This window comes from Chelonia mydas, chromosome 15 (genome assembly GCF_015237465.2).
Source record: "Chelonia mydas isolate rCheMyd1 chromosome 15, rCheMyd1.pri.v2, whole genome shotgun sequence".
NCBI classification, from domain to species: domain Eukaryota; kingdom Metazoa; phylum Chordata; order Testudines; family Cheloniidae; genus Chelonia; species Chelonia mydas.
The window spans coordinates 10453814-10479070 of NC_057856.1; the positions used below are offsets into that span (position 1 = coordinate 10453814).

The 25257-nt window shown below is 50.6% G+C and overlaps 1 protein-coding gene, 1 non-coding gene and 1 pseudogene across 2 annotated transcripts; 2 read left to right on the forward strand and 1 right to left on the reverse strand.

Moving 5' to 3' along the window:
* Positions 1-1174: 1174 nt before the first annotated feature.
* On the reverse strand, positions 1175-8353 carry RPLP0 (ribosomal protein lateral stalk subunit P0). Its single transcript, XM_037878833.2, has 8 exons — positions 8236-8353; positions 7582-7687; positions 5496-5671; positions 5314-5401; positions 4849-4995; positions 2793-2978; positions 1929-2069; positions 1175-1399 (listed from the first exon to the last, which is right to left on the reverse strand). The coding sequence occupies exons 2-8, from the start codon at positions 7633-7635 to the stop codon at positions 1244-1246; spliced, it is 948 nt and encodes a 315-aa protein (XP_037734761.1). The 5' UTR covers positions 7636-7687; positions 8236-8353; the 3' UTR covers positions 1175-1243.
* A 6081-nt stretch (positions 8354-14434) lies between these two features.
* LOC119563828 lies at positions 14435-14625 on the forward strand. The gene has a single exon (XR_005222438.1). It is a non-coding gene; the product is annotated as a U2 spliceosomal RNA (small nuclear RNA).
* A 10196-nt stretch (positions 14626-24821) lies between these two features.
* On the forward strand, positions 24822-24997 carry LOC119563827 (annotated as a pseudogene).
* The last annotated feature ends 260 nt before the right edge of the window (positions 24998-25257 follow it).

The window sequence follows — 25257 nt, forward strand, 5'->3', positions numbered from 1 at the left end:
ATAAATTGGTTAGTCTCTAAGGTGCCACTAGTCCTCCTTTTCTTTTTTGCGAATACAGACTAACACGGCTGCTACTCTGAAACCAATTTTAACCTAGTATCAAAACATAATAGTTATGCACCTAAATCCACATTCAGACCTATATGTGGGTCATTTTTTCAGAAGTGATAATCAGCCACAATTCTCATTGAATTAAAAGGAGTGACATTCTACAACCCTGAAAATCAGGCATTTGTTTTGGCTTAACATTTTGGCCTGCATCTTACATAATGAAAACTCAGCTGGTCCACAACAGCGATTGAATCACAGCACCAAAAATCACAACAGCTCATTCTTCATAAAATACAGGACACACCTGGCCTAACTTGGCAGCAAAACAAAAACATTTACTGTTGAATTGCTAAATCTTACAGCGTAATCTGAAGCACACCAGAGCAATCAAGTTCCAGACTGCTGGCCCCATGAATACAGTTCTAAAGCTGCAACAGGCAACCTCATAAGACCTGGTCTTTAAACTGATCCACTCATCACTTGCTTATCTAATTTATCAACCAAGGCCTTAGTTTTCATTGTGTACTCAGTTTAATGTAGACTGCTCCTCAGGGCAGGGACACTGTTTATTTGCCTGCAGCTATCAGTGATTCATTGAGCACATTTGCTGTGCCTCATGGCTCCAGCAGACACTCAGGCTAGCCACTTGAGCTCAGACCCAGGGGTTTTCATAAGACTGAAAGCCTGAGCTGGCACCTGACCCACAACATCCACACTGCTATTTTTAGTACAGTAGCTCAAGTCCTGCTAGCCTAAGGGCTTGTCTATACAACTGAATAACTGTAGCGTCCACACAGAGTGATTCTGGAATATCTCTTGCACTTTAAATTCACCCTCTACTTTAATTCACAGTAACATTCCAGCGTAGCCAAGGCAGAATTCATTAAGTGACATGACTAGTATTTGATATGTGTAGATCCCTCTTGCTCTCACCTGCAGGGAAAGGTTAGTTGAAGGTTTCTTGAAATTATTTTAGGGCTGTTTTGGTAAGTGTTTATGATTGAAGGCAAAAATCAAAAAAATACATCTTTAGATTCAAAATCCATATATTAAGTTTCACACCAATGGAAAGTTCATGCATGATGATTCCTCCCCCCCACCCACCCAAGATAAACACACAACAGAGGGTGTAAAATAGCACTTTATTTCTCTAATTAAACCAGTTGATGAAGTGGTGAGCGTGTGGTAGGGGTTAGTCAAAGAGACCAAATCCCATGTCCTCATCAGACTCCTCTGATTCCTCCTTTACTTCCTCTTTGGCTGGAGCAGCAGCAGCAGGAGCTGCAGCTTCAGCTGCCACAGGGGCAGCAGCCAGGAAGGCTGAGGGGTCAGCTAGGAAGGCCTTTACCTGTAAGAGGATAAAAGCATATAGTAATTTCAGGGAACAAACAGGTCACAATTTACATCTACTATCCTATTGCCAGACTGAAAACAGATAGCGTATTAGTAGGTCTCCACAGGAATTAAGAGCAGGGAGCACAACCTTTGCAACCCCAAAGGCCATGCAAGCAACTTACTAGCAACCCAAGGGATGCATTATACAAACAAACTGAAGACAACCAACAGAGGAAGGCAACGTTGCCTTATCATATGAGAAGAGGACCGGGGATGCTCTCAGAAAACACACTCCACACCCTCCTTGCCAGTACACTGCTCCTAGGATTGAGGGGTGAAGAGGCAGAACTGCATCTCCACAAAGCAAGGAATTCCCCCTGGCTGCAATGCAGTTACATGCACTTCACGCTGTTCAAGGCTCTTTTCAGTGCAGATCTCTAACATACAACCTTCTAGATCTTTAAGGGCTCAGGCTCAAAGAGTAGTTTGTGAGCCTTAAGTCAGCGCACAATCTATTCCAGTCTGTCTCGCTCACATTTTACCTTTTCAGCCAATGGGAAGGTGTATTCAGTCTCCACAGCCACAGCTAGGACTCGCTTGTACCCATTGATGATGGAGTGAGGCACAGAAGCGACGGTTGGGTAGCCAATTTGCAAACAAATGCTAGCTACGTTACGAACGCCCTGAGGAAGAGGGAAAGAAAGTCATGTTCCAAGCATTCAGCTCTGAGAATTATATTGCAAGTAAACACAACCATCAACAACAATATGTGCAAGCGTAATAAAGGGTACTATGGGTGAGAGAATTGCATGGTTCTGGCAAAGGAGATAAACAAGAGGCAGCCTTAACCACATACCTTTAACACTCGTTACAAGGGCTTTCCAGATTTTGTATTCTCTGCATTTCATACATAACAGATAGCTAACAGAATGGAACATTACTCCCAGTAGAAAACACATCCGTGTTGCAAATCAAAATTCCCAGCATTCAGGGATGAATGATACAAACCACCAAGAAGACTACTGTATGGCTAAGCCACGATTCGCACTACCTCTATTTTCCAAAGGTAATAGGGAACATCAAAACACCTTGGGAAAATTGGGGTGCTGGCCAGCAGGCTGACACACACTTGCATCTGGATCTCCCAACTCTGGAGGGCAATGAAATGGCACAGACCAGTTTTAAAGGGACCATGCCAGGCCAATAACCTTGTTATTCAGGACTGTAGCACTGTAAAATCACTTTTAGAATTCAGTGCTAGTCTCATTCACAATTCAAAAGGGGAAAAAAAACCCACACACACAGCCCTCCTGAACTTCAGATTAGATACTCAAGCACTTAATCTGTCCCCATAACTACATGGAATAAAGTAGACAGGGCATATAGCACAAGCAAGCAACTCTTACTTCCAAGAAGCGTCTGTGCAGAGTCTCCTCGGTGATGTCCAGCACTTCAGGATTGTAAATGCTGCCGTTGTCAAACACCTGCTGGATAATCAGCCCAAAGGAGAATGGGGAAATATTCAACATGTTCAGCAAGGTCGCTTCGCTGGCTCCCACTTTATCTCCAGTCTTGATCAGCTGCACATCACTCTGAGAGTCAAAGAGGGAAAAGTGAGCAACGAACTGCTACAGGGGTTAAAACTCAGGCACAGAGCCGCAACAAGGTTCAGCTTCCCATTACAAACATCTGTAGATGGGACTGAAGGAGTTAGACCCACAAATGATTCTGTATCAAAACAAGTTCAAAGCTCAGCTGAGCAAAGTATGAGGCGCAGCCCACCCAGCAGACGGCACATTTCAAAGCGAGGTCCATAATTATGAGATGTGCAAATGGAATCAGCTACACTTAACACATCATCTAGACCTAGGCTGTCCCATCAGCCACTCAAACCAGAGTTTGTCATACCCAAAGTACAGGTGTGCCCAGCTAGAAGGAACTAAATAAACCCTTCTTCTCCACAGGAGTCAAACTAGACATCTGGCTTTAAAGATTACTGAAGGTAGAGCAGCAACACCACTGCCATTAAGATTATGTCTAAGTTTTTATACACGTCTTAACCTTTATACTTACTATTCCTCACAGAGCAGCAGTTACCTAAAATAGTCTGAATCTGTGAGGGCAGTTTTGTTAAAAATGGATCGATACTCACTGATAAGCCTTTCAAAACCTCACCTTTCTTGAAACTGTTCAGAGACTCATCTTTTTTCAAAAACCCTTTGCCAAAACTAACAGACTTGGACTTGAAATTCCTCTCTCGCATTACTGAACATGCACTATTACCTACACCACTAGTTAGCAGAAGTTACCCCTTTTATTTTCCCAACTCTTCCAAGTCAATGAGAATACTGCCAACACTAGCCACTATCTAGATTTACCTGAACTGATGAAGGGGAGTAACTCGATAGGCACCTGGCCTTCAGAAGCAGCCTTAGGCCCCACTTCCCCCACCTCCAAGAATGACTAGAGAGCAAGGAACTTCTCCCTCAAACTGCCTCACAGTGAAATACCAGTCCAGGTCCTCACACAGCTCCCCTTTGCCACCACACCCGCTGTATTTCGCAGGGAGGGAAAGCACTGGCCTCCCGAGCCTAAGCAGGGGCAGGAGACTGGCAATGCTGCTCTTGACAGAATCATAGAATATCAGGATTGGAAAGGACCTCAGGAGTAAGCAGGTCACCCCTCCCAAAAGTGTTTTACAAGGGAGAGGGCTGCTGGGAGAGATTTTAAGGCCAAATAGCAGAGGGGTAGCCATGTTAGTCTGTATCCTCAAAAACAATGAGCACCTTAAAGACTAACAGATTTATTTGGGCATAAGCTTTTGTGGGTAAAAAAAACACTTCAGGCCAAATAGGACCATTATGGTCATCTTGTCTGACCTCCTCCTCAACACAGTCCAGAGAACCTCACCCAGTCATTCCTGCATCAAGCCCATGACGTACGCTTCAATTATAGCATGGAATCATACAGATGAATGAGTGGGCTACTGATGAGGGCATTTGCAGGCTCTCAGTCAGCAAATCAGACCTGCTTTGCCATCTGGTAAAGGCACCTGAGAGGTTAGGGATGGGAGATCAGCTGCTCAGACAACCCTCCCACCCGGCTTGGCAAGAGGCAGAAAGAACTTATCCAGCCCAATTTCTCTGACAGGTTCCTATTTGATTAGGATTTCTTTGTCACGCAATGTCCTATTGTTGTCACATTACTCTGCTATTTTCCTTTTAAGATGCTTTAGAGACATGCCTCCAAAGTCCTCAATAGAAGGTGGGGATCGATCTTGTGCCATGGAAAGCAGCACAAGACATAGGGATGTACGGATGAACTAGCTACACATCTATAGTCCCAACTTCACTGGAATTGCCAAACTGTCCAACCAGGGCCATCCAGTATATAGGAGCAGCTAAAAAGCTGTGAATGACCTTTTACTTGCTAGTAGCACACTGAACTTTGCTCTGCACTCACCAGGATTTCAATGGTACCCCTGGAGATCTTCGTGGTGATGCCCAAAGCCTGGAAGAAGGAGGTCTTCTCGGGACCCAAACCAGTGTTCTGGGCTGGCACAGTGACATCACAAGGGGCAATGGCACCTGCTCGAGCAGCAGCTGGCACCTGACAAGACAGTGCAAGAAGAGAAAGCAAAATAATGCTTGGCTTTCAGACAGTACTGTATAGACACTAATTCATCCTCACAGCACTTCTGTGAGATCAGCATCTCCCAATTATTCACATGGGGAAACTGAGGTCACAGCAAGTCAATGGCAGCACTCTGAGTACAACACAGGAAATGCCTGGTTCCCAGTTCTTGCTCATTCTAAAAATCACACATCCACAGAGAACGTTCAGTGTTACACTCTCTCCTTCCTTCAGATCAGGCCCCAAGACCTCCCTGAGTAGACGCACTATAACAATAGTGTCTTCCTCCCTTACCTTGTTAGCCAACAGCATGTCCCTGATCTCAGTCAGATCCTCCTTGGTGAACACAAAGCCCACATTCCCACGGATATGAGGCAAGAGCCTGGCAGAAAGACAGCATCATTCAGTTTCACTCCTCCAGAGAACATACAGTCTTCCCCAGGAAGCAGGGTGTGGAATCACACTATTTTACTCACTTTTCCAGAGCAGGGTTATTCTCCAGATGACCACGGATAGCCTTGCGCATCATGGTGTTCTTCCCCATCAGCACGACAGCCTTCCCACGCAGGGACATGCGGATCTGCTGCATCTGTTTGGATCCTACATTGTCTGCTCCCACGATGAAGCATTTTGGATAATCATCCAGGAGTTGCTACAGAAAGAACAAAATGAGTTTTACAAAGAAACCTAGACCAGGGTATAGAGTAACATTAGGTCCCATTTAGGCACCGTAATGAAATGGCCAGATTTCCACAAGTGCTTAGCACCCAGGAACTCCATTTAGGTGCATAAATGGGAGCTACTGTGTGTTAAGCTGAGAAATCTGACCCAACGTTACCAACCAGAACCTGTCCCAAAGCAACCAAAAAACCCTTTCACCTGACTAGGGCTCTTAAACAGTCAACATTGGTACGCATTCCAGTCAGCAACCAGTATGCACTAATCAAATAAATTGTCCCACCATCTGCCACTCTGCAGGTACTTCCCTCCTTTCCCCCATAAGTCTCCAAACCAACCATGATGTGCCAATTTTCAGGCTCTTTAGGTTGACACGGAGCGAGCCATTGTTTAAAACATATGGTTACAAGGCTGCCAACCCAATGCTACAGAAAATGCAGAATGCAATTCTTTCTGAAAAAAATTACATACGAGCAGCTCTCTGATGACCCCCAGAGAGGAAATAAAGGAGTCCCGAGGCACATTTAAGGGAGACAAACATGCTAAATGAGATGCATTTCAACCCTCCAAATAAAGCACAGTCAGGACGTACCAGGAGCTTAGCTGAGATGTGATGTTTATGCCTGTAAAAACGTTAATGCAGTTTCTCTGAAAGGATCCCTCGTAAAGAGTCAACAACTTGATAATGCTCTCCATTAAGGAGGCTTGGATGTGTGGCTTTTTTGCCGATGCTACTTTTGCTTACACAGTCACTGTGAACAGTATCTCACTGCTACAGAACACATTGAGGCATTAAAAATACAAATGATATTCAATTAGGAAGCAGCACTAACGTTGACAGGGCACTTCTGAAGGATTTATTTGTGATTGGAGTGGACTCCGTTCTTAGTAGCATGGTTTAATTCTTTCCAGATTCAAGTGTTCTGGGGATCTTACTCAGGCTTCCCAATTGCTTTTAAAATGTTCAAAACCCTGCCAATGGCAGGTATATTCATTGTAAGAGAGACAACAGCTATGCAAGTTTGTATTTCAAAGATCACTTGAAGGAGCCTACTGAGGACCCTTCTGATGAAATTTGGATGTAACATCTAGAAAAGTCTTCAGAGTCGCATAATAGCAGCCACCAGCAGGAAAATGTCGAGTACCAGGCTCTTGGTCAGAGGTCCCCAAACTGTGGGGTGAGGGTGGGCATGGAGGAATGTTTGGGGGAACACAGCTGAGGCCCAAGCCAGCTCCCACAGGGGGTGGGAAGGGAGCGCCACTCTGCTCCACTCCTAGCCCAGCACCCCATCTGCTGGCTTATGCCCTCAGCTGAGGCCCCCTTGCCCCCTGTCTGCATTCCCCCACCCCACCCCCAGTCCCACTCTGGCTCAAGCGGGGGAAGGGTAAGAGGGAAGCATGACTGTGAAAAGTTTGAGGACCACTGCTGTAGACCCAGCTGCAATAGTGCTACTCCGTTTTTGCCCAATTAGCAGCTTCACTGGCAACTTTCCAGGAGCCTGGGGGCTGCACCTCATTGGTATACAATGGAGCAAATTGCTACACAAGCCATTAACCACAGTGTGGAACTATAGCCTAGGGAGACCCACTGTCCCAGCACAGCTTGCTCCTCCTCCATCACGTAACCTCTGCAAACTGCAGCTCTGTGTGAATGATGAGGCTGGCTCCTGCCTTGCTGTCAAACACAACAGCCCCCCTTCACTCTGTGGCCCCCCATGTGCCACCACGGATCTATACTGCGTTAGGATTAACCTAGGGTGCACGTTTGCAGGTGCAGTCCAGAGAACGGCCAAGGCAGACTGAGCCAGGAGCGACAAGAGTCCATCCCAGCCCCAGCCCCTGGTCCAGATTGTCTCGAACACCCCCCCCAGGGGAGACACTTACAATGATTTTCAGGAAATAGTTGGATTTCCACGTAGCCCTGTCTTCCCTGGGCATCTCGACGGTGCTTCCAAGGATTGCCACGAAGGGTTTAAAGACACGCTGTTACCTGCAGGAGACAAGGTCGGGAAACCAGGGTTCAGCCAGACCACTGCAACCGCAGCCTATGCCGCGGCCTCCCACCCCCCGCCCGATAAGGGGATGCCCCGGCCCGGCCCCCAAACGATCAAGCGGGGCTTAGAGTGGAGGCTGTTTCCAGGGTTTTAGAAAACGGAGCCGCTGCGGGATTGCCCCGGAGAACTGGGGAACCGACGGTCTGTGTGTCCCCTGCACCAGCAAGGGGGTGTCTATGGGCCCCGGGCACCCCCGGCTCCCTCCAGCCCCGCGCTGGGGGGCCGGGGCCCCTCACGGGATCCCGTAGAGGCGACGAAGAGGCCCCTCGGGCATCGGGATCGCGGGATCTGCCCGGCCCCCGTGCGGAGCCGGCCCCGCGTGGCCAGGCCCGAGGCCTAGCGACACCCGGAGCCGCGGCGGGCCCCAGCAAGCCGGGGAGCCCCGGGGTAAGGCCGACTCGCCCGGATCCCCCTGATCTCCTCCCCGGCCGGGGGCTGAGCGCGGCCGAGTGCCCCGCGGCCCGCCCCCTCTCCGGACACCCACCTCCCACGAGAGCTCCGGGAAAGAAAAGGGAGCTCCCCGCCTCCTCTTCTCCTCCTTATACTCCCGGCCACAGCCAATCAGCGATAGGTGACCTCCGGCCACGCTCTATCTATTGGATCCTTGTAGACGTCAATCCAGGTGACCGGTCGAGTCCCTCCCTCCTATTGGACAGAAAACTTGTCATTCACAAAGCCGACGGCTGAAGGCGCTGTCATTTAAAGGGGCAGTAGCAGCACATAGAACGCTAACTCCTGCTAGGGCTCCCCCTTCTGGATGAGAGATATTCCCCCCCGCTTCCCCTCCACGCCAGCTTATTGGGATACTGGGCTTCAGCCACGGGGCCTAGGGACCACCAAAACCTGCCCTCTGATTTTCCCCGTGGCATCCTGCAGCCCCCCCGCACCCAATGGAGCCAGTACTGTGACATCATCTCTGACATCCCTCTGATGCCTGGCAGGGGAGTTCAGTCCATCTGCCAAACATGCCACAGCCGTAGTAACCCTGTTGTGCCTCAGGGCTGCTCTAACTTACGCTCCTGTTACCCGAGCTGCTCAGACCACAACGGCATTGGGGCCGCTCTGGCCCACTCCCTATTTCCCTGCACAGGGGCAGCGGAGATGGGGCTGACATAATAATGGTATCTCATGAGTTTTTCACACGAGAGGATTTCAGACAGGCCAGGAGCTTGTCTGGTGATGACACGAGATGCTCCAACTGCCTTGTGAAAGTCAGCCCTGGTAGAAGCTGGCAGAGTCTCTCCTCACCGGTCTCACAAGATGGGAGGGGGAAGAAACGAGTAAAGAGCCCAGCTGCGCTGGCCTGGATGTGTGTGTGTGAAAACCCCCCAGGAATAGGTGAGGCTAGATGGGACTAAATTGGGGGAGGTGGGGGCACTGAACTGAGGAGTGGTACACCTCCTAGTTGAAAAACAGCAAAGAAATGTGTTGTGTTGTTGTTGTCTATGTTAACATTTTGTTTGTAATATGGGTATGGTTTTCATTCATTTGTAACTCTTCTCTTTGTTTGGTTAGTTGTAGCTTATTCTTATTAGCCCTCTGAGTTGAAAGGCAGCTCTTGCAGATTTTACTTTATTGTTCATAGGTCAGTTAAACTGCTGCTTCCTTTTTTTATTCTCTGTAGGTACTTAGTATACCTTCCAGAACTGATTGTGTGGTCTGGATCATTCTCTCTCTCTCTCTCTTCCATCTCCTACCAGGAGAGAATTTTTCCATCCCATTCCCCTGGAGAAAACCTCACTATTTTAATTTAGGAAAGTCTCTGTAAATGGTTTGCCCGGATTAGGGGTAATTTATAGGAGCAGAAGAACCAGGTTGTGGCCCTGTGAATCACATGATCTGGTGGTTTCTTCTGACTTTAATCGGACGGACGTCCTGCACGTCCCAGGCCACTAAACCCCTCCCACCTACCCCTGCAAAGAGCCCACTAACCTGGATTAGACTAAAGTATTACAGCCATCCAGAAACTAAACTATGTCTGCCACAGGCAAAGAATAGGAGGGACTGAGGTGCACCAATGCCTGAGGCCCTGCAAAGGTAGGGAATTGATTTGGTGAGATACACCCGGATGATTCTAGCAAGCGACCCACACCCCATGCTGCAGAGAGAGGTTGAAAAAAACCCAAAGCCCCTACAGTAAAATTCCTTCTTGACCTAAAAAATGGTGCTCAGTTTGTGTGAGCCATCCCGGTTGATGTCCCATCTCCAGCCATGGCCAATCTCACACGCTTTAGGAGAAAGACAAAAATTAAAACCTCGAATACATCAGGGGAGGAGTATGCCTGAATCCCTGAAGCATGAGATTTTGAACATAAGATTTAGGACCAAAAGGGAACACATGGTCACCGATCCAAGTCTCTATCACAGGCATTAATCACATAACACAATCCCATTCACATTTATCAAGCTCTATTTTATATCTAATTTAGTTATTTGTCCCTACTACTCCGTGCTTTGGAATGCGTCGTGCCACCCACCCCACCATCAGAAAACTACCCTCAATAGGATTTCCCTGCACAGCTCACCTCTTAATTCTTGTTTGCCTGAGTTGAGCGGAGTAGAGTAGAGAATTGGCTCTGGGTAGGGTGTACGTGCAGTGGTTACACAAGGAACTAGACTGGTATTGCAAGAAACTTTAAATACCTTATGTATGCCTGATTGTCTGTTTGAGATAGTTATATGAGAGCAGAAAAGAGCATTGAGGCTACCGTATAGCGTAAGGGTGAAGGTCGGATTAAGGCATAAACTAACTAAACTACAGGTTAGGGCCTCGCACTGTGAGGGGTCTTTTTTTTTTTTTAAACTCCATTTCAAATATTATTAAAATCAGTTGATAAATAAAGGAGATATTTAGAGATGATCTTTTTCCCATATGACAAAAATATATACATTTGGCTACACAAATACCCATACCCTACCTCTACCCTTCACTAATTGTTCATTATCGACAAGGTGGGAGGCCAGGGCTGAGGGGAAAAAAGATAATTGCTCTTGTAAAATTAGTATTTCTATGAGTAAGTCTGCTATCCATCTCCTAACGCAGCATTTTATTGGCCAGCAGCTGGTGGTAAAATTCTGACTGTGCCTTCAGAACTTATTCATAACTTCAGCAGTACAGGTTTCAGAGTAGCAGCTGTGTTAGTCTGTATTCGCAAAAAGAAAAGGGGGACTTGTGGCACCTTAGAGACTAACACATTTATTTGAGCATAAGCTTTCGTGAGCTACAGCTCACTTCATCGGATGCAGTTTGCCCGGTACAGCTTCTGGATCCTTGAAGCCGCTGCTGGATCGTAGCAGCGGTTGGCTCCTCTCCTTCTGGCTCCCCTGGTGGTGGTGTTGAGGTTTGGAACAGGCGTTCTGTGGGCAGGCGGGGCGTCCTCCTGGCTGGGACGTCTCCTGGGAGCGGTTTCCGCAGACAGTTCTTGGGCGAGCCTGTCTACGAGGAGGTCGAAGTTGTCAAAGGAAGCTGTCGCTTGTAGCTCCTCGGTCCAGGCAGTCTGCCACGGAGTGGCAGCCCTCTCCACCGGCTGCTGGCCCTCATGGTCCTCAACCTCGTCTGAGGCCGACTCAACGCCTGCATGGTCGACCTGCCGTCTATCTCGTGAGTCACCGTTCCCTTCGGTTGGGAGCTGGGGCGGGATCTCTGGCGGGATGCTGGCATTGCTAGTCAGAGGGACACGGTCCGGCTTGGGGGTTGCTGGGACACCGCTGGTCCTTCTAGGGGTGGCTGCTGCCTGGGCGGTTGCTGCTGGAACGTGAGATCCGCTGTTGGCAGCGTCCCGCAGGATGGACTCGGGGGCCGTGCTGGGCCGTCTGGTGATGAGGGCCCGGTGGTTTTCTGTGGCTGCGGGGTTGGTTCCTTCAGTAATATCTGGACCTTGCGGAGCAGCCTGTGGCTTGGCACTGGCTCCCTCGGCGGTTGGGGTTCGCAGGGCAGACTGAGGCATGGCTCAGGCTCCTCCGGCGGTTGGGGTTCGCGGGGCGGTCTGAGGCGGGGCTCGGGCTCCTCCGGCGGTTGGGGTTCGCGGCGCGGTCTGAGGCGGGGCTCTGGCTCCTTCGGCGGTTGGGGTTCGCGGGGCGGTCTGAGGCGGGGCTCGGGCTCTTCCAGAGTGATCACTTAAGGTGAGCTATTACCGGGGGGTGGGGGGAGCTTTTGTAGTGATAATCACAGTGGGCCATTTCCAGCAGTTGACAAGAACGTCTGAGGAACAGTGTGTGTGTGTGTGGGGGGGAAATAAACATGGGGAAATAGTTTTACTTTGTGTAATGACCCATCCACTCCCAGTCTCTATTCAAGCCTAAGTTACTTGTATCCAGCCTTCAAATTAATTCCAATTCAGCAGTCTCTAGTTGGGGTCTGTTTTTGAAGTTTTTTTTAGTTGAAGTATTGCCACTTTTAGGTCTGTAATCGAGTGACCAGAGAGATTGAAGTGTTCTCCAACTGGTTTTTGAATATTATAATTCTTGACGTCCGATTTGTGTCCATTTATTCTTTTACGCAGAGACTGTCCAGTTTGACCAATGTACATGGCAGAGGGACATTGCTGGCACATAGAATATCAGGGTTGGAAGGGACCTCGGGAGGTCATCTAGTCCAGCCCCCTGCTCAAAGCAGGACCAATCCCCAAGTAAATCATCCCAGCCAGGGCTTTGTCAAGCCTGATCTTAAAAACTTCTAAGGAAGGAGATTGTACCACCTCCCTCGGTAACGCATTCCAGTGTTTCACCACCCTCCTAGTGAAAAAGTTTTTCCTAATATCCAACCTAAACCTCCCCCACTGCAACTTGAGACCATTACTCCTTGTCGTGTCCTCTTCTACCACTGAGAATAGTCTAGAACCATCCTCTCAGGTAGTTGAAAGCAGCTATCATGATGGCATATATCACATTGGTAGATGTGCAGGTGAACGAGCCTCTGATATTGTGGCTGATGTGATTAGGCCCTATGATGGTGTCTCCTGAATAGATATGTGGACACAGTTGCCCCTCAGGGGGAAATGTGAGGTCAGAGACGGCAGTGTCATGAAGCAATCGTGCCAAAAAACTGACTCCATTTCAAATTTTATCAAAATCGGTTGATAAATAAAGGAGAAGGGAAAAAGAGGAGATATTCGTTCAAATATGACAAATACACACATCTGGCTAGACAAAAACCCTTACCCTTTACTAATTGTTCATTATTGACAGGTGCGAGGCCAGGGCTGAGGGAAGGGGGGGAGGGGGAATTGCATTTGTAAAATTAGTATTTCTACAAGTAAGTCCGCTGTCAGTCTCCTAAGGCAGCGTTTTGTCGGCCAGCTGCTACTGGTAAAATTCTGACCGTGCCTTCAGAGCTTATTTAAATAAATAACCTCACCCCCAATAAAAACCGGGGGGAAATGTGAGATCAGAGACGGGAGTGTCAGGAAGCAATCCTGCCAAGCTCATACTCGTACGGGACTCGTCCTAGGAGCGAGGTCATGTGTAGCGTCCCCCTTGGCTGGTAATACCCAGAAGGGCGCCGTCTTTGGTTTACGGTCCAGCACGTTGAGTCGTATAGTGCCTTCGTTCCTGTTTTTCTTCGTTTTCTTAAGTGTTCGTGTGTGTTTTCTTTCTTCTGATCTGTACATCCGTACAATTGTGTATTTTAGTGCGCCCGCCGCTTTCTGCTTCCTGAGCCATCCACGTTTCACGTGCCTGAGCTTGCAGGCGATCGTCTTATGGACTTGCGTCGAGCGGATCTTGAGGAGGATACGTTTGTTTTGGCTTCCCTCCATCAGTTTTGGGAAACTTCACAGTAAATATCAGAGTGCTGACGAAAGGATAAATAGAGGGTTTTGAGAGAAGCGAAGGAAGATCTAGATCTATCTATATCAAAATATCCTGAGTACTTGGTGAGCAAGTTATTTCAAACTAGGTGCATATAAGATTTATAGGCTAGTTATTATATTTGCTTGAGTATAGGCTAGATTTTCTCACTCTCTCCATGCCTGTCTAAAGATTACCATTCTCTCTTTCGCTTGTTGTCACTGTGTGTGTCCTCTGTGTTTTCTCAAGATAAATGAGTGGTCCTTGGGGAGACCGAAGTGAACACGAAGAGAGAAGTCTGCCTAGAAAATGCTGCAAGAAAAGCAATCTGCCCTAGGCATTCTGTGCAGCGAAAGGGGCAGGCACCAGTCTCCTCTAGCAGAAGCCCCTAGCCCCACTACTCTGCCGCAGGGCAGAAGCCCTGAGCTCCCCGTCCCCAGTCTGTGGTAGGTGGAGAACGGGCAGGGGGAAATGTGGAGCTCCAGGATCCGCACTGTAACTGTAAAAGAGCCGCATGCGGTTTGGCCACCCCGGCCGGATAGCGCTTGCTCACATTTTCTTTGATCTGTTTTGCTGCAAGAGTTAACAGTGACTGAGTACGTCACAGGAAGTGGGTGGGTTTATGCAATTTAGGAGTATGCGGCAGCAGCCGGGGAAAGCAGCGAGATGAACCCAAGTAACCAGACTGAAAGAATTCTGGGTCCTTGAGCAGAATTGTGTGTTGAGTTCTTGCTTGAATTATTACATTGGAGTCATTTAGGGGGAGCGATTGTCACTTAGAGTTTCCTAGTTGTCAAAGTCTCATTGAGGGCATTTGGTCCCTGTCCGGGAGCTCCTCGCGGTGACGTAGAAAGCTGTGGCGGAGGTAGGGCTGCCTCGGTTTTCAGTGTATCGTTATCGCTTCTCGGCCTTTTGGCTAAGATCAAGTGTAGTATCTGTTCTTATCAGTTTAATATCTGATACGTCCTCTATCTGAGGACTATATATTAAATGGATTTTTGGAACAGGGAGATGGAATAGGAGCTTGCTCCATCCACTCCACGCATCGACCTGGTATTGCAGTACCTCCAGGAACGGTGCACCTCCCCTTGGGGAGACTATCGTGGTTAAAAAATAGAATTAGTTGAATTTGGTACACCCAATACTGACCTGGATTCTCACTATATTCTATGGGTGGCATATCACTGATGCTTTAAGAACTCCCACACCCCTATCTGGGTCTATGCTGGTTACATACTATGTATGTATCTCGTGAGCCTTGTAACCGATACGTGCCTTAAGCCTGACCCCAGATGTATCCTACCTTCCTTATTAACTTGCGTGAACTTGATTTCAGTGCCCCTCTCCCATGTACATAGGCCAAACCGGACTGTCTCTACGCAAAAGAATAAATGGACACAAATCGGACGTCAAGAATTGTAACACTCATAAACCAGTAGGAGAGCACTTCAATCTCCCTGGACACTCAACAAACAGACTTAAAAGCGGCCATTCTTCAAAAACAAAAACTTCAAAACAGACTTCAACAAGAAACTGCAGAACTGGAATTAATTTGCAAACTTGACACCTTCACATTAGGCCTGAATAAAGACTGGGAGTGGCTGGCTCATTCCAAAATGTAATTTTCCCTCTGTTGATACTCACTCCTTCTTGTCAACTGTTGGGAATGGACCACATCCACCCCTGATTGAATTGGCCTTGTTAGCACTTACCCTCCCCTCCCCCGCCCACCCACCCACCCACCCACACTTGATAAGGCAACTCCCATCTTCTCATGTGCTGTATATTTATACCTGCCTCCTGTATTTTTCACTCCATGCATCTGATGAAGTGATACTTACTTTTTAGAACCTGGATTAAACAACTGTGTGAATTAATTAGACTTGGTTGTATTCTTCTCCCCACCCAGCGTATGTTCCATGGATCTTGATTTGTGAGACCACGTGAAGGCACTAGGTGTCCTGCTGTACCCAGAGGTCCCCGTCCTGATTTTTTTTTTTTTTCAAACCTACTATAAAAATTCTAACTCATGATACTTACCGTCTCGTTCTTAGGCTGTGGCTTGGGACAGGCCACTTAACGGGGCTGGGAGCCTGCAGCGTGAAGATTAAGCTCATCCACAGGAGCTCTGTGATGAGCGTACATGATCTAGTGCTTGTGGCAGGCTTTCCCACTGTGAAGTGCTCCTCGTTACTCTTCCATTCAACTCTCTTTTTGCGGGGATCGATTTACCCCTGTCAGGCACTCAGTGAGAGAGTTGCTTCCCCCGCCTTTGCAGTTGTTTATTTTTCTACCAAGCTTTGAAATCCGAACCAGCAGGTGGCGCCATCGCTCCACAGCCGACCCTAGAGAGGGGAAAGTGAAGTCTGCTCTGCAGGCTGAGCAGAGCCGGCTGGGGGGACCCACAGGGCGTGCAGTCGCCCGGCTCCTCTGACCGGCAGCGTAGCTATAAGCATAGTACCTGTTCCAGCACCACGCCCCCACGTAGACTCTATTCCAAATAAAATCAACTTGGTTCCCCCAAATTACGACTCTGCTTATGGAGCTGTTTGCCTTGTTGAGAGGTACCTTTGCCACAGCAGTTAGCACCAGGAAACCACGATCTGTATTTTTCAGGAGTTGTCGTACCAAATGCTCTCCTTTCCTGGGGCTCTACTGTATGTCTTCATGCGTCTGTCACTATTTCCTGTGCTGTAAAGTCAACTTCTTCCAGCACCTCTTCATGGCTGAGCTGGGGCAGGGGCGAAAAGCATCTTGAACGCTGCGTATCATTCGGGACTACACGGTCAAACACAGCCATGGAGTATGAGAAGAGTCTCTCGGATGGGATGGCACAGTAGGATGAGGGCCCGTCCGAGGAGCTCCCTCATAGCCTTAGGACGGTTTGACCATTATTGCTTCTGAATCCTGGAATCTGCTGTCCGATCATACGGTGATTCAGGTGTTTCTTCTCCCGGCTTCCTGGTTGTAGTTCTATCTAGACGCAGGGGCTCTGTGAGAATTCGCTGTGTTCCCCTGATTTCCATTCTTCCCCGATGGAATTTCTGCAGACAGGTCTTTAGTGAGCCTGTCTACAAGGCGGTCAAAGTCACTGAAGGATTCTATCCCCCATCCCACTCAACTCCCTCAGAGCTACAGCCAGGAAGAGATGGTCCAACAACTTACTGCATGGTTTGCCATGTTGTAGCAGTCTGCCACCAGCCTGTAGGCCAGGTAATCATACATCCTACGTTCAGTGCAATAAAGTGGATAGCCCCCACTCTGTTGCTGGACTTCTGCCTGCATTCTCTTTTTACTCCTGCAGCTCTTTCCTTTTTTCTTGTTTTTGTTTTTATCAGGGGGGTTTTATTTACTTAAACTTCATTAACATTCTTTAAACTTATCTTCTCCTCTCCCTCCCCTCCCCCCGCCCACTCCCCTCTAATCTTCCCTCAAAACTTTCCTGTTCCCTAGTTCCCCTGGTCCCTTAGGAGCAGGCTTTTAAAAACCTTGTTCTCCCTGAGGAGCCCCACCCACCGATTAGGAGTTAGCACCCACCAAAGGGCTTGGCCATCAAAGCCTCCTTAAGAAACTCTCAACTTTCCTAGCAGGCCTCTAGGCTCAGTTCAGGGTCCCTCAAACGATCAGACCACACTATATACTTCCGTCAAGCAGCAAGCACACAACAGACAAGCTACGGACCATAGGTGCTGACTCTGCGGGTGCTCAGCACCCAGGAGCCAGAGCTTCAGTGTAGAATGTGATCAGTTCTGCGCTGCGAACAACTTCTGCCCTTTGGGCAGGGAGTTTGTTTGTAAACAGAGGCAGGGTGATTAATTACAAGCTTTTTGTAATCTTAAATTAAGTTAAGGATGGCTAGATCATGAAAGCATTCCCAGGCGCTCCAGTAAAAGATAGGAAAGAAAGGGTAGGAATAAATGGTCCATTTCCAGAATGGAGAGAAGTAAATAGTGGTGTCCCTGAGGGGCTTGTACTGGGACCCAGTCAACAGATTCATAAATGATCTGGGAAAAGGGGTAAACAGCGAGGTGGCAAAATTTGCAGATGATACAAGAAACTACTCAAGATAGTTAAGTCCCAGGCAGACTGCAAAGAGCGACAGAAGGATCTCGCAAAACTGGGTGATCTGGCAACAAAATGGCAGATGAAATTCAATGTTAAATGCAAAGTAATGCACCTGGCAAAATATAATCCCAACTATATATCCAAAATGATGGTGCCTAAATTAGCTGCTACCCATCAAGAAAGATCTTGGAGTCATTTGCAGTTCTCCAGAAGCACTGTGTTTCCAGCGTACTGCAAATGTATAAGAAGCCTTCTCACTGTGCCTCTATCATCCTGAACTCATTCTTCAGCTTCAGAAGGCTTCAGAATTATCTCCAGTCATCAATGGGACAGACGCAACTGAATAACGTAGCTGGCCTTAACATGCATCAAAACAATACCAAGGGACCTAGATGTAAATAAGATTGCTGACCGTTTCATCCAGAAAGCGACAGTGATCCATAATGTCTTCAAACTGGGACATAGGTGAAGACAACTTTTAAGTAATTGCAATGATTTTAATCTACTGTAATTCATAATAGTGTAATTACGTAGTTCAAAACAACTTAATTTTTAAAATAGTAAAGATAACAATGAGAGACCCCACATTCAGTAACTAGAATAGGATAGACGTGTGCAGTATAAATGCTGACAATTGCTTCCCCCCAAAACTGGCAGAGTGCCCCCTTCACCCTCCCTCCCCAAGCGCGCACACACACACACTCCTCTTCCAAAGCACCCACCAGTCAGTGCCTGTGCTACAGACAACAAACTCACCCCAAGGGTCACGTAGTCGCTCCTCCTTCATCTGGAGAACTGCCTCCCAAAAGTCAGGTTAGCTGCTCCTGTTCCCTAGCGCCTCTGGTCGCTTAGGAGCAGGCTTTTTAAAGACTCGTTCTTCACGATTAGCCCCAGCCCCGAGTGAAGGGTTGGCAGGTCCTACAGGGATGGGGGGATGAAAGCCTCGAGAACATGCTCTCAGCCTTGCATTGCAGTCCGCTAGGCTCAGCACAGGCTCCCTCAAACAAACCAAGCACACCACACACAGACCACAAACTCACCCCATGGGCTGAAAGTTTCCCGTTCCCAAGCATCTCTCATCCCTTAGGAGCAGGCTTTTTAAAGACTCGTTCTCCCTGAGAAGCCCCAAACCCTGCTAAGGGTTGATGGATGCTCAAGGGCTTGGCCATCACAGCCTCCTTAAGAAGCTCTCAACTTTCCTAGCAGGCCACTAGGCTCAGCACAAGTTCCCTCAAAGGAACAGACCACACTATATCCTTCATTGAAGCAGCAACCACACTACACCACACACACACACACTGAAAAAAACTCACCCCAAGGGTCATGGACCTGCTCCTCCTTCATCTGGTTACCTGCTTTGCAAAACCTCACATTAGCTGCTTCTGTTCTCTAACTTCTCTCCTCCCTTTGGAGGAGCCCCACCTCCTGGTTAGGGGTTGATGGGCCGTAGGGGTTGATGCTTGGGGATGAAAGCCTCCTTCTGCAGCTCTCCACTTGCATAGCAGGCCCCATCCATGCCCTGACGAGGTGTGAACTGCCTCTCTCTTCTTGGAGAGTTTTTGCATGGGCTTGCTTTAAGCAAGGAGGATACATTTTCAGCCTCATAACTATATACATGAAATTATAACCATACTGTAACAATTACTATAATATCACTGGTTTCAGAGTAGCAGCCGTGTCAGTCTGTATTAGAAAAATTCCCACTGTGGGAAAGGGACTGAGAGGCTTTCCCCACTGGACCTTATGAACTGGAACCATAAACCCACTGAACGTTAAATCCCACCAAATGAGGGTAGACCCATCCCCACCATCGTATCCACTCACTATACTCTGCACCTGAACATAGCCGTTATGTGGATAACTTACCCCCATATCTCAATGTCTGTACTCTGACCGGTTAAACTTTTACCCCCAGTCGGGGAGATTGCAGATTATTATGTAATCCTTACTCCACCAGCTCCTAAATCGAATTTCACACCCCTTGATTATCTGTACCTTATCCCCTGACAACCAGAAACTTCTATGCTTGAACTCTGTACCGTTTCTTATTTCAACATTATCTTAATAAAATTATTAAATCTGTTCTTATCAGTTTAATCTCTTTCTATGAACGGTTGCAACACGTGCGCCGAAGATGGATTCTCCGGCTGCCATCTTTGAAAAAAATCGATGCTGCTTTGAAGGTGTATTCTACCACTGCTGCTTTGGAAGAAAATTCTCCTTCTGCTCCTGAGACACCCCCAGCTGCTCCGTGTACCACCGCTGCCGCTGCTGTTGCTCCACAGAAGGCCTCTCGAGCAGTGACTGCAACGAAGGTCCTCGGCGCCTCCAGGATACTACAGACCAGCAGCACGAAGAGGAAGACCGGCGACTGCTCGAAGGACCGCCTCCGAGATGCTGTTCCAGAAAGATCTTGTATTCGGAGGCCAGCCTGCCGGGACATCACAGCCAGAAGGAACATCCCCCCCGCTCCCCAGCGGCGCCGGCCGCCGAGGGCAAGCCCCCCCTGCCTTACAGCAGCTGCTGACCAAGAGCCCCCCCGCTCTCCAGCAACACCGGCCGCCACTGGAGAGCCCCCCTGCTCTGCCGCTGCAAGAGGCTCTCAGGCGACCACCTCCCACCCCCGCAGCTGCCCAGGTCCCTGGCGATGATGGTGCTCTCACTGCTCTACACACCGTCAAGAGAGGAATCTCCATCGTTGGGACCAGCATCTCTCCAGAGACCACCCAGAGGGTCACCAGCGCCTGGCCGGATGCCTGCCCAGCCTCCGAAACCACCCAAAGAGACCACAGGCCCCTGCCAGATGCCCGCCCAGCCGGACCTCTCGACCCCACCCGCACACACCAGGATGAACCAGCCAGTGATACCGCTGGTGCTGCTGGCACCCCCCCGCTGCAAGGTAACGAGGACACCATCTACCTGCAGTACCCCCCCCGCGGCGGACGTGCTCATCTGCCCCATCTGCTTCCCCCCCCGAAGCTTCCACCTCCTGGGTGGCGTCACCAGGCACCCGAAGAGATGCCACAGCAAGCGGGTCGCCTTCAGCTGCGCCCTCTGCAGCCTGCCCTTCGAGACACAGAAGCAATGCAAGACGCACCAAGTCGCCTGCAGGAAACGCCCCAAGGGAACCACACGGCCTCCTGCCCCGGCTCCCAGCCCTGCTGCTGCGCGCCGGCCCACTGCTCCTGAGCCTCAACAAAGAACAGCGAGTGTGCAAGCTGCCGTCAAGAAGCCTGCCCCCGTCGTCAGACCAGCGCAACAGGGTGCTGCGATTGAGAAGGTGCCTGCTGCCGGGGGGACCGCCACCCAGGTCCTCGCCAGCAGGAGGCCCGTCTCACCCTCCCACGTCGCCAGGCAAATCTCCATACTGAGACGACTCAGCACTACCTTGCCCCCTGCCCAGCACGTCCCCGTCCCCAGAAGGATCAGGGCCCCCTCGCGCATAGCTGCTCGAGATCCTGTCGCCGGAGGAGCCCGAGCCCCGTCTCAGACCGCCCCGTGAACCCCAACCGCCGGAGGAGCCCGAGCCCCGCCTCAGACCACCCCACGAACCCCAACCGCCGGAGGAGCCCGAGCCCCGCCTCAGACCGCCCCGCGAACTCCAGCAGCCGAGGGAGCCAGTGCCAAGCCACAGGCTGCTCCGCAAGCTCCAGATATTACTGAAGGAACCAACCCCGCAGCCACAGAAAACCACCGGGCCCTCATCACCAGACGGCCCAGCACGGCCCCTGAGTCCATCCTGCGGGACGCTGCCAACAGCGGATCTCACGTTCCAGCAGCAACCGCCCAGGCAGCAGCCACCCCTAGAAGGACCAGCGGTGTCCCAGCAACCCCCGAGCCGGACCGCGTCCCTCCGACCACTAGCAATGCCAGCATCCCTCCAGAGATCCCGCCCCAGCACCCAACCGAAGGGAACGGTGACTCACGAGATAGACGGCAGGTCGACCATGCAGGCGTTGAGTCGGCCTCAGACGAGGTCGAGGACCATGAGGGCCAGCAGCCGGTGGAGAGGGCTGCCACTCCGTGGCAGACTGGCTGGACCGAGGAGCTACGAGCGACAGCTTCCTTTCACGACTTCGACCTCCTCGTAGACAGGCTCGCCCAAGAACTGTCTGCGGAAACCGCTCCCAGGAGACGTCCCAGCCAGGAGGACGCCCCGCCTGCCCACAGAACGCCTGTTCCAAACCTCAACACCACCACCAGGGGAGCCAGAAGGAGAGGAGCCAACCGCCGCTACGATCCAGCAGCGGCTTCAAGGATCCAAAAGCTGTACCGGGCAAACCGCTCCAAAGCCATGAGGGAGATCCTCGACGGGCCCTCGCCCTACTGCACAATGCCATCTGAATGTCTCTACAGCTACTTCAAGGATGTATTCGACCACACAGCCCAGGATGGCGCGCTGCGCCCTGAGTGCCTCCGCCCCCTGCCCCGTGTCGACGACGCAGGTGCCCTGGAAGCTGACTTCACGCCCAAGGAGTGTTGACCAGACTCTCAAAAACAAAAAACACAGCTCCCGGGAAAGACGGCATCCGCTACAGCCTCTTGAAAAAGCGAGATCCCGGCTGCCTGGTCCTCGCCACGCTCTTCAACCAGTGCAAGTGATTCTGCCGGACTCCCAGCTCCTGGAAGAAGGCCATGACGGTTCTGGTGTACAAGAAGGGTGAGCGGGATGACCCCAGCAACTGGAGGCCCATCTCCCTCTGCTCCACGATGTACAAGCTCTATGCCAGCTGCCTGGCGTCAAGGATCACGGAGTGGTCGGTGTGCGGGGGGGCCATCAGCTCCACCCAGAAAGGCTTCATGTACTGCGAGGGCTGCTATGAACACAACTTTGTCCTCCAAACCATCATCGAAACGGCCAGAAGGGCGCGGAGGCAGTGTACGGTAGCATGGCTTGACCTGGCCAATGCCTTTGGGTCCATGCCCCACCACCACATCTTTGCCACACTCCAGGAGTTTGGGATGCCAGAGAACTTCCTCCGTGCGATCCAAGAGATGTACGAGGGATGCAGCACCACCATTCGCTCGGTCGAAGGGGAGACCGCCGAGATCCCGATCCAGAGCGGAGTTAAGCAGGACTGTCCCCTCAGCCCCATCATCTTTAACCTCGCCATGGAGCCGTTGCTGCGAGCGATCTCCAAGAGCGCAGACAGCTTCAACCTCCACGGTGAGAGGGTGGGCATCCTTGGTTACGCGGATGACCTGGTCCTGACCGCAGACGACCCGGAGAACCTCCAGCGTATGCTAGATGCCACCAGTCGAGTTGCCGATTGGATGGGGTCCGCTTCAATGCAAAGAAGTGCGCATCCCTCCACATAGATGGCAGCAAAAGGGACTCGGTGCAGGCAACGGAATTCCAGATCCAGGGCGAGCCCGTCATCCCCCTGGCAGAGGGGCAGGCCTACCGACACCTCGGCACGCCGACGGGTTTCCGTGTCCGACAGACACCCGAGGACACCATCCAGGAGATCTTGCAGGATGCCGCCAAGATCGACACCTCACTGCTAGCACCGTGGCAAAAGATAAACGCCCTGAACACCTTCCTGATCCCCCGCATCTCGTTCGTCCTAAGGGGATCCGCCGTGGCAAAGGTACCCCTCAACAAGGCAGACAAGATCATCCGGCAGCTGGTGAAGAAGTGGTTATTCCTTCCCCAGAGAGCCAGCAGCGAGCTGGTCTATATCACCCACAGGCATGGCGGTGCCAATGTCCCCCGCATGGGTGACCTGTGTGACATCGCGGTGATCACCCACGCCTTCCGCCTGCTGACGTGTCCCGACGCCATGGTAAGGAGCATCGCAGCAAAAGCCCTCCATGATGCAACACAAAAGCGGATCGGTAGAGCCCCCTCCAACCAAGACACCGCCAGCTTCCTGAGCGGTTCCCTGGATGGCGAATTCGGACGGGACAGTGGCGACACCGCTTCACTGTGGTCCCGCGCCCGCAATGCCTCGCGTCGCCTGGGGAAGAGCATCGGCTGCCGCTGGGAGTGGTGCGAGGAGCGCCAGGAGCTGGGAGTCCTGGTGCCACAGATCAGGTCTGAGGGCAACACCATCGTCACCCCGAGCGCCAGGGGCATGCTGGAGAGGACCCTGAAGGCAGCCACCCACTCGCTGTACGTAGAAGCCCTGAAGCGCAAGCAGGACCAGGGTAAAGCCTTCGAACTGACCAGCAAGTGGGACGCCAGCAACCACTTCCTCGCCAGGGGCGGCTTCACCCGCTTCACCGACTGGCGGTTCATCCACCATGCCCGGCTCAACTGCGTCCCGCTCAACGGAGCCGTCCGCCACAGGAACCGAGACAAGCGTTGCAGGAAGTGCGGCTACTCCAACGAGACCCTGCCCCACATCCTGTGCAGCTGCAGGACCCACTCCAGAGCCTGGCAGCTGCGCCACAACGCCATCCAGAACCGCCTGGTGAAAGCCATCGCCCCGCGCCTGGGGGAGGTCGCCGTGAACTGCACCATCCCCGGTACTGACAGCCCACTGCGACCCGACATGGTCGTCACCAACGAAACCCAGAAAAAGATCATCCTTGTCGACATCACGGTCCCCTTTGAGAACAGGACCCCGGCCTTCCGAGAAGCCCAAGCTCGAAAACTGGAAAAATACGCCCCTCTGGCCGACACCCTGAGAGCGAAGGGCTACGAGGTGCAGCTGGACGCCCTGATCGTCGGAGCCCTGGGCGCTTGGGACCCCTGCAACGAGCGTGCGCTGCGGACCTGCGGGATCAGTAGACACTACGCACGGCTCATGCGGCGCCTCATGGTCTCGGACACCATCCGATGGTCCAGGGACATCTACATCGAGCACATCACCGGCCACCGACAGTACCAGGAGGAGTGAGCCGGTACGACCTTGTGCACACACTGTGGGAAAGAGACTGAGAGGCTTTCCCCATCGGACCGTATGAACTGGAACCATAAACCCACTGAACATTAAACCCTACCAAATGAGGGTAGACCCATCCCCACCATCGTATCCACTCACTATACTCCGCATACTGAACATAGCTGTTGTGTGGATAACTTACCCCATATCTCGATGTCTGTACTCTGACCGGTTAAACTTTTACCCCCAGTTGGGGAGATTGCAGATTATTATGTGATCCTTACTCCACCAGCTCCTAAATCGAATTTTACACCCCTTGATAATCTGTACCTTATCCCCTGGCAACCAGAAACTTCTATGCTTGAACTCTGTACCGTTTCTTATTTCAACATTATCTTAAACTGATGAGAACAGATTTAAAAATTTTATTAATATCTGATAGTCCTCTATCTGAGGATATATATTAAATGGATTTTTGGAACAGGGAGATGGAATAGGAGCTTGCTCCATCCACTCCACGCATCGACCTGGTATTGCAGTACCTCCAGGAACGGTGCACCTCCCCTTGGGGAGACTATCGTGGTTAAAAAATAGAATTAGTTGAATTTGGTACACCCAATACTGACTTGGATTCTCACGATATTCTATGGGTGGCATATCACTGATGCTTTAAGAACTCCCACACCCCAATCTGGGTCTATGCTGGTTACATACTATGTATGTATCTCGTGAGCCTTGTAACCGATACGTGCCTTAAGCCTAACCCCAGATGTATCCTTCCTACCTTCTTAACTTGCGTAAACTTGATTTCAGTGCCCCTCTCC